The sequence below is a fragment of the Hippocampus bargibanti genome, linkage group LG12, assembly GCF_051943395.1.
Source record: "Hippocampus bargibanti isolate YZ-2025 linkage group LG12, ASM5194339v1, whole genome shotgun sequence".
Classification (NCBI taxonomy): domain Eukaryota; kingdom Metazoa; phylum Chordata; class Actinopteri; order Syngnathiformes; family Syngnathidae; genus Hippocampus; species Hippocampus bargibanti.
Window position 1 is genome coordinate 16265519 of NC_142745.1, and position 9482 is coordinate 16275000.

At 43.0% G+C, this 9482-nt stretch overlaps 1 protein-coding gene across 1 annotated transcript; it reads left to right on the forward strand.

Moving 5' to 3' along the window:
- The first annotated feature begins 153 nt into the window (after window positions 1-153).
- On the forward strand, window positions 154-9202 carry draxina (dorsal inhibitory axon guidance protein a). Its single transcript, XM_089010488.1, has 7 exons — window positions 154-308; window positions 6501-6901; window positions 7318-7490; window positions 8110-8230; window positions 8300-8392; window positions 8465-8554; window positions 8619-9202. The coding sequence occupies exons 2-7, from the start codon at window positions 6526-6528 to the stop codon at window positions 8729-8731; spliced, it is 966 nt and encodes a 321-aa protein (XP_088866614.1). The 5' UTR covers window positions 154-308; window positions 6501-6525; the 3' UTR covers window positions 8732-9202.
- The last annotated feature ends 280 nt before the right edge of the window (window positions 9203-9482 follow it).

Genomic DNA, 9482 nt, shown 5'->3' on the forward strand with positions numbered 1-9482 from the left:
GGTTTTGGGAGTAATTTTGCTCACTGGAATCCTCTGGAATCCTCTTCCGCGTGACGTCATATCTATCGTCCCTACCACGACAGCGCAATCAATACGCAGCAAATCAATATTGGCCAAGCCCCTCCCACCTCTTTCCCGGGCGTGAACGAGGACGCCAACCCGTGGGACGCGCGCGCACACTGAGCGCCTGCCATTCTAGCCTTGTGGCACTTTTGCTGCCTACTGTTGTACTACCGCGCAACCAGCCAAGGTTCCCGCCGCCCGCAGCGACGTCACCAGCAGACAGCTGCTCCTCCCAACCAACGCAGGTGAACCGGCTTTTTTAACGTTTTGGCGTGTTTCTTGCGAAGGAGCTCAATGTTTCGCTAGCTGTTCATGCTCGTTTTAACGGAACTGGTTGTGTGCTCTTTTGGTTGTCTTTCTGTCGTGGAGTAAAGTTACTAACGTCTGACGAATTATCTCAGAGTGGAGCAGACCCGCTATTCGCGGTGGACGGGTGGGGGGTGGTTAGCGACCGGACGCTTGTGTGTTTTGTATTTACATTGTATTTATAATTGACGCCATAAGAAATGCTTTTGGGGAGTTATTTTCCTTCACCCCCCCCCCCTCAAAATCTTAACAAAATACGATGAACTGGGAATAAGCCCTCCCCGTGAAAGAAATGGGGATGCCCTGATACATATACTATACAACACTGGTCTCAAAGTCAAGGCCTGGGGGCCACATGCGGCGCCAATCTCATTTTTATGGCCCGCAGGAGTAAATCCTGCTTGTCAACTGTCATGATTGTTTATGAAATCTTTACCAAAGTGTCAAATTGATAATGGGTAATAAATAACAAGATTTTTTACAGGCCCTTTGAGGGAAGTCATAACTCCGTAGTGGCCCGATACAATAAAATGAGTTTGATAGCCCTGCGTTAGAGGCATATAAAAACATATTGGCTATAAAAATCCACAAAAGGTTTAGGGTGCTGTGAATCAAAAAGTTTATTTTAAGAACTTCAAAGTGACCGTTGTATCATAAAACACATTTTCAGTTCACTCTTTGCGCCGTTGCTGTGATAGCGCCAAAGTATTGCTAATAGGAACGTGGTAATTGTCGTCAAGGTAGTCATTGAACTGATGCATCTGCAATGAGGAAGATTTTAAGTGTGTCGGCAAGGAGCTAACTCAAGCCTGTCTCGGTCAGACTGTTGCATTTTATCGAATATTTGAAGAAAATCTTTTCTTCTTCCCACATTCCAAAATAATTGCCACTCCTTACCATCCATCCAATTCCTGCATTTCCATTATGGTTTGGTCACACCAAGTGGTGTGGCCTTCAGCTTCACACCCAAGAAGCTTTTTTCTCGTATCTGTGTTGAACAGGTGTCCCAATTTCACAGGCAGCTAAGTATGTTGTCATTTTGGGTGTTGGGGGTAATCTTCCACAAACACGTTCCGTTTAAAAACGGCAGCCTTTGATTCCCTCCTCATCTTATTTCTTCCTCCTCCATCTCCATCCTTTTGTCTATATGCCGCTCTTGCCTCTGCGGGGAGCCAATGGTGTTTTGATAACTTGCCTTGGTTGGGTGGGTGTTTGGGGGGGGGGGGGGGGGGGGGGGGGGGGGGGGGGGGGGGAAGGTTGTTCACCCGCTGTGTATGCGTGCGTGCGAGACCCTGGCGAATGCTAGATAAAGGGGCCCCATGTGGAGAGTTTGCCAATGCTGCCGTGGTGAAGATGCAAGGCTCCACATCTTGCACTCGCCTCCACATTTGGTTCTCTTTTGGTTCCACTGTGACACGTTTATGGACAGATGGAGCGTCCTTTTCATTTTTTTTATGTTTCTTTTCAATACCCACTTTAACAGCCAACGCGCACTGACGAGCTGATAAAATGAGTGTGAAAAACCTGCTGTTGTATCTGCGAAGGCATTGAAGATTCTAAAATGCTGTCAGTAATGCCCCTTGTTAGGTTCATTGAGGACTTGTCTTTAAAGTTTTATAAAGTCTCGATAGAGGATGTCATTCTTTCGAGTCAATGCTTGTAACAAAGTGTAAAGGTCTTCAACACTGCTCAGTTTAATGATGACTTGGCTCTTTCCCAAATATAAAACCTTCATTAAATTGACATGTCCAAAAAATATGTGGCTGGTGATTGGCTGGCAACCAATTCGGGTTTCCTCCACCTATGGATTCATAAAAACGTAACACTACAACTTAAAAAAAAAAAATATACATAAATGAAGCAGTTTGGAACAAATACAAACTAACAAAACTATTTCAAAAATTAACTAAAAAAACAAGTAAACAAATAAATAAATTCATAATTATTATTTATTTTTCTTATGATGATACTAGTCCAGCGTGTTTTACCGGAGACAAATTCCTTGTGTGTAATACATACTTGCAATAAAGATGATTCTGATTCTGATAAATACAAATTGGGTAAATAAATAAATAATACGTAGATAAAGATTATTCTGATAAATACAAATTGGGTAAATAAATGAATGTATAAATGAATGAATGGATGAATGGATAAATAAATAATAGATAAAAAGGTAAAATAAATACATACATAAATACAATAAAGTCTCGTTATATCGATATTCAAGGGAGTCCGAAAAAATATCGATATAACCGGGACTATCGATATATCCGACCCTGCGCGCATGTAATTTTCTCCGTGCGTGCATAGAAATAGTATCGATATAACCGGGACTATCGATATATCCGATATCGATATAACGAGACTTTACTGTACATCTATACATAAATTCGTCAATACATAAATAAATAAATACATGAAAAATAAATAAATAAATAAATAAATAAAATCCCAAACTATTCCATATAACGTCCGTGCAGACCAGGTCCCGGAAGGCTACCGATCTCGAGCAAAAAAATCTAAACTTCTTGATGTGCAGGCCCCCCAACAACCAGCCCACCTCAACTGCCACCCCTTGGTTGGGTCGAGTGACTGTGACCTCGGATATCGGGGGAGGGTCTCAAGGGGTGAGGCGTGCTTTTTTTTTGCTTCTGCATCCTTTTGTCTGCCGCATCCTTTAAGGTTGCCATGAAAGATCCGGACAAGAGGAGCAGATGGTGGCTGGAGGTTTGCCGTTATGGCAGGTGTTTGTTTGTTTTTGTTTTATTTTTTTAACCCGCCACGCCTCATTTTGTCTTCTTGCTCTTCTGTATGTTTTTATACACCCCCTACCACATTTCTGCAATTTCTCCCAAGATTATCCATCACTTCACAATACGTCTCTCGACGCGATGCTGGCCTCCCTAGCAAATGTACGCCTGTTTTACCATCTCCACGCCGCTTCCTTGGTGATCGACCGCTCAATTTGCAATTTCATGATGTTGTGAGGCAGCCACGCACGCTTTCCACTTGGGTCATAAACACGGCGTCTAACTGGAGGTTTTGATGACATCTGTGTTATAGGGAAGCCTCAAGGGGCCTTTGAGAGGGTATTGGTGAGGGGCTTATGTGAGATGAGTGACTGTAACGCTGATGGAAAAGCGTTTGCGAGAATGAAAGTCATCAGTTCCACACCAGCGCCTTGGCCCGGCATCCCCGTAACAGATGCTCAACCTGCTGCCGAGTGCACGCGAGACGCGCCGTTGGAAGACCAACAGACGCGACTGTGTCTTTACTTGATTGGTATGAAAGCGGAGCAGCGCATTGAAAAATGATGAGGAAAGCTCAAAATGTGGCGCAACTCGGAATATGAATGGTCATAACTTTCAATGATAATGGCATCATTGCAGGGGTGCGACCGCTCATATTGTGATCCACCGGAAAAATTAGCATCAACCTTTAATTTGGCTCCCATTGAGCCACGACGCCAAGCGACGTGAAGTGCTTTTTGGCAAATAGACTGTTTTTTTGTTTTAGTTTTACCGTGAGTCTGTTTACAAATATTAGAAGAATGAGTCAACATTTAAAAATGTTGTTCTCACCGAATATGGACAAGACTGCAGGCTAGCTCGCTAATGCTAGCCGCTAGCATATATTAAAAGAATGAGTCAACATTTAAAACTTCTCACTAAATATGGACAAGACAGCAAGCTAGCTCTCTAAGGCTAGCCGTTAGCACATACTAAAATACTAAAAGAATGAGTCAACATTTAAAAATGATGTTCTCACTGAATATGGACAAGACAGCAGGCTACCTTGCTAAAGCTAGCCGCTAGCCTATATTAAAATATTAAAAGACAGCAGGTTAGCTTACTAAGGCTAGCCGCTAGCACATACTAAAATACTAAAAGAATGAGTCAACATTTAAAAATGTTCTCACCAAATATGGACAAGATAGCAGGCTAGCTCGCTAAAGCTAGCCGCTAGCCTATATTAAAATATTAAAAGACAGCAGGTTAGCTTACTACGGCTAGCCGCTAGCACATACTAAAATACTAAAAGAATGAGTCAACATTTAAAAATGTTGTTCTCACTAAATATGGACAAGATAGCAGGCTAGCTCGCTAAAGCTAGCCGCTAGCCTATATTAAAATATTAAAAGACAGCAGGCTAGCTCGCTAAGGCTGATCGCTGACATATATTAAAATATTAAAAGAATGAGTGAACATTTAAAAATGTTGTTCTCTCTGAATATGGACATGATAGCAGGCTAGCTTGCTAAGGCTAGCCACTAGCATATATTAAAATATTAAAAGAATGAGTCAACATTTAAAAATGTTCTTCTCGCCGAACATGGACAAGACACCAGGCTAGCTCGCTAAGGCTGGTCACTGATATATATTAAAATATTAAAAGAATGAGTCGACATTTTAAAATGTTGTTCTCACCAAATATGGATAAGACAGCAAGCCAGCTTGCTAAGGCTAGCTGCTAACATTAGCTCGTGTTTTTTTTGGCAGCATGTCTGCAAAGCAACATGCTGGCAAAAAAAAACGTTTTTCTTAAAGACTATAGCCTCAAATTTGTATTCAACAAAATATGCCGCAAGGCATCCCACGCTTGTATCTATTTATCCCCCCTTGGATCCCGCTCCCGCCCATGCCATCGGGTCCATTTTGCCCCACACTCTTCTGTGAATTCTAAACAGCTCGAGGAAGTAAACAGTTTCGATTAAATGGCACTTGAGGCTGAACGGAAAGTGGTGCAGATTAAAGGGGAAAAATAGAGTGCGCCCGTTGTTTTCCCTTGAGAAAAAGCAATGCAAACATTCTCTGGCCCATTCGGCTTCGGGCATACCTCACTGAAGTGTTGACGCTGGTAAAAAACCTGCCGAGCTCCGTTTAAAGGTCATGTGTGGCGGTGACCCCCTTTTGTGTCATTTTTATCGGGTAGTGGGTGGCCGTCCGTCTCAGTCTGGCACACGCCCGAACCCCCCCTGGGTTGCTCATGATCAATGTGATGTGAAAACCTGGAGGACAAAGTGATGAATAATCTGCCGAGGCCAGGACGGAGAGCTCATGGTTGGATTTTGGAGGATTTTATTTATTTATTTACATTTTTTTTGGGGGGGGGGTGAGGTCTAAACCTCCAAAATTCTAGGCTATCCAATGCCAAGATAGATTGCCTGCTCCGTTACGAATAGTATCGTAGCTCACTCACTCAAAGGATGAAACATTTTTAGAAAACAGGGTCGGGGGCATTTTTAGCAAGCAAATTGTGTTTTTTATTTATTTGTATTTTTTTTTTGTTAATCACATAATAATATTTATGAAGTTAGTCAAAACAAAAACAATCTGCAATGTACGTACTTGTATTTTTTTCCAAGCATGAACTAATTATATCTTTAAATTGTTGTTTTTTGGAACAAAAATTAGGGAGAATAAATTAGCATTATTTTTTGGGATTAACATGTCATTATTCATTTATATGAAGAAAACTGGTCCAGATAATGAATTAATGAATACAGTGATACCTCAGTTTACGAACGCTTTAGTTTATGAATTAACATTAAATTCGCCAGAATATAATCTTGGCATACGGAGTAGTTTTCGGCAAACAAACCAAACCACATAGAGTGCCACGGTGGCTGGCGGACTACTTTTCCACACCCCCTCTCTGAGTGCAGACGTGGTTTGTTATCGAGTGGAGTACGTTTGCTATGATGGGAGCGAAAAAGACCCCACTACAGGCTAGTGTTAAGCCTAAAAAGACAATAAAGAAAATTACGGTCGAGCAGAAGAAGGAAATCATCGAGAAACACGAACGAGGTGTGCTATTGTGTGATTTAGCGTCCCAGTATCAGTATGTTAAATCGACCATTGCTACGTGTGGCTAAGGGTGTTTCTGTGTTTTCTAAGCAACGGTCTCAGGCAATAGAAGAGGTTGAAAAACTACTGTTGATTTGGATTAACGAAAAGCAACTAGTAGGGGACATTGTGAGTGAGAGTATTATCGTCGAGAAAGCACGGCAACTTCGCTCAGATATCATCAAGAGGCAACCTGATAGTTCGTCAAATGTATTTGTTTCCTGTCAACACATTCGTACACTGTGACATCGCTTAGTTTTTGCTGTTGACTGCCGTCAACAGGTGGCGCTGTTGTTTTCGAGAGGCGATGGCGCACTCCTTGCTCCTGACATTGGTCCTTCTTTTGGCCATGGTGTCTTTTTCCACCGCTGCGGAGCCATCTGGCGTCCCGCGTGGAAAGAGCAGGCGCAACTCACAGCACCCCCTGCGGGCCGCCTCGGGCTACAGCGACCAGTGGCTGGCACGGAGGAGTCGCGGTGTCGGGCCGGCGCGTTACCCGGCCCCGGTTGAGGACGACGGGGTGAGCGCAGAGGGTCTGCGCCCGGTACGGGTGGACCTGGGGCCGGGTCGAGCCGGCTTGAGTGGGAACCGCTTGGTGGGCACGCGCAAAGGAAGGGGACACGGAGAACGCTCGCAGCTCAGGAGACACGGAGGGAGACGGGACAAGGGACGACATGGACAAGGTGCGTCTCGACGCCACATTCAAAAGGGTCTAGATTTTTCCATCCCAAGGCATTTTATGTGATTTTTCTTCCACATGAGAAAAATGTTTTAGTGTCAAAAAAGATAGAAAAAAAAATCATTTTTGGGGTTATTTTTTGGGGTTATTTATTTATTATATTATTATTATTATTATTATTATTATTATTATTATTATTATTATTATTTTTGATGTTTATTAGTTGCCATTTTGTGAGAATTGTTTCACTGTAATAACAACAAATAACGTTGTATAGTATTTTTTTTAATTCAAAATGAAATTTTGGATGAATGAATTTCTAGTCAAAGAAAAAAAAAACCCCGAAAAAAAGAACGTTCCTTATTTTCGCAACACAAGGACGCACGCCAAGTGTGAATCGCCTACTTCCGTTTTTCACAGGGCCCCATCCGAGCCTCGTGGTGGACCAGCCCCCTCCTTCGTCATCCCCTTCTTGGGCCCCATCTGGAAATGGCCCCTCCCCCACCCCCTTTGGCTTGGGCTCTTCTGTGGTTGTCATGGTAACCAATGAGCATCCCCCAACACTCGCCCCGCCCTCCAGCAGCAAACCACAGGTGACTCGAAAACAATTGTCATGCAAATTTCACACATCCGGAATCAACCCCCGCACCCATGCACCGTCGATCCGACGTGCTGACCGCTCACCACTGCACCGTAATAATAATAATAATAATAATCAGAATCAGAATCAGAATCATCTTTATTGCCAAGTATGTAGAACACACAAGGAATTTGTTTCCGGCAGAACTAGTATCGTCGTCAAAAAAAACTGCTAAGTGGCACTATACAGTCACAGGATACGTCTTTCTGTGGGTGAGCAGCGGCAGCCACACGCGCCAGCGTTCACTCAACCCGGAAGTACCTCAAATAGATAGAAAGGTAGCTAGCTGGCCAATAGATAGCTTGCTGTATACCTAATAGATAGCTAGCGACCCTGCTAAATAGTTAGCTAGTTATCTAGCTAGGTAGCTAGCTAGATAGCCAGCCAGTTAATTTCACAGTGAAAAAGTGACAAGAGCTCAGATATATTCTCTTTGCCTTTGGTTTCTCTTTCAAACATCTCCAATCGACCATTGAAGAAAATGTAGTTAGCGTTGCGATGCTTTTATAATGAATTGGATCTTGTGAGGCCGGATGGCGATTGCGTATTGACGAGCGGCTGTCTTTCCTCAGCGGTCCACACAAGGTCAAAAGCAAAGCGAGGTGATGCCCACACTTGACATGACGCTCTTCGATTGGACGGACTACGAAGACATGAAGCCTGCGGACGCTTGGCCGTCCTCCAGGAAGAAAGGTGTGCCTCCAAAATTTTATATCCCAAGTTTTGGGGTGTCTGTCATTCGCATTGCATGTCCTCCCACAGACAAAAGACGGAGCAAAAACCTCAGCGGCGGGAACGCCACATCCGACGCTGACGACATCGAACCGTGTGACCATCATTTGGACTGCCTACCCGGTCTGTCGCCGTCGTCCATTTTGAAAAAGCTTGACGTGCTGATTTTTCAAATCTTTCCTTCACCCGCCGAAGGTTCCTGTTGTGATCTGAGACAACACGAGTGCAAAGCTCACAACCGAGGCCTGAACAACAAGTGCTACGACGACTGCATGTGCGAGGAAGGTGAGGACGTACCCCGACTGTCCTCTCCGACATCCACATGCGACTTGTCGTTGTGTCCTCACAGGCCTCCGTTGCTACGCTAAATTCCATCGCAAGCGACAGGTGACGAGGAGGCGTGGCCGCTGCGTGCCGCCCGAGTCGGTCAGCGGTGACCGAGGAGGCTTCATCACCATCTGAGAAGATGAGCTTGCGGAAGACCCCAACCGTGACCACTCAACTACGACTGACCGTTTGGTAAAGGGGCTGGACATTTTTGAGGACAACGGTATGCTAACCCCAGAAAACTCCAAACCCAACCTTATTCCAATCCTACGCGAACTCTCAACCTACCCTGACCCCGACTCTACTCTCCGCGTGACCCAACCTCATTGAACTTCCATCAATCCCGACTGTTATCCTGTCCCCAGCTCATCTTTTCTTTTTTTTTGTTTACACTTTATGAATACATTTCAGGTGTTGAAAATACCATGAGAACGCTTGTCAGGAATAACCCCGGTTTAAACTATTTGTTGTTTGCTTATTCAAGTCGGATTTTTTCTTATTGGTTTTTTATTTGGGTTTTTTTTTGGTTTCCTATTCTGAGTCATTTTTTTGAAATTTGTAGATTTGACCTGACACCTAGCAATTTCAGTACACATATTTATTTATTTATTTATTTATTTATTCTTCTTTATGAATGTGTTTATTTGTTTGTTTTTTTATTTATTGAAGAATTTATTTATTATGTATTGTATGATTTAGGTTTTTCAGTTTATTGACAAATTTGAAGGTTTGTTATTTATTCGTTCGTTTTATTTAGATGTGCTTCGTTTGCGACTTTATTGATTTATTGACATATTTTCTCATTTATTATGTATTTGTTCATTTTATTTATTTATGTGTTTTTTTGTTTGTTTATTGATTTATCAAAGAATTGGTGTGTTTCTTT

Coding starts and splice junctions, on each gene's coding strand:
- draxina (XM_089010488.1), top strand. CDS start 6,526: ATGGCGCACTCCTTGCTCCTGACATTGGTCCTTCTTTTGGCCATGGTG. Junction 6,902..7,317: donor CAAGGGACGACATGGACAAG/GTGCGTCTCGAC, acceptor CGTTTTTCACAG/GGCCCCATCCGAGCCTCGTG. Junction 7,491..8,109: donor CCTCCAGCAGCAAACCACAG/GTGACTCGAAAA, acceptor GTCTTTCCTCAG/CGGTCCACACAAGGTCAAAA.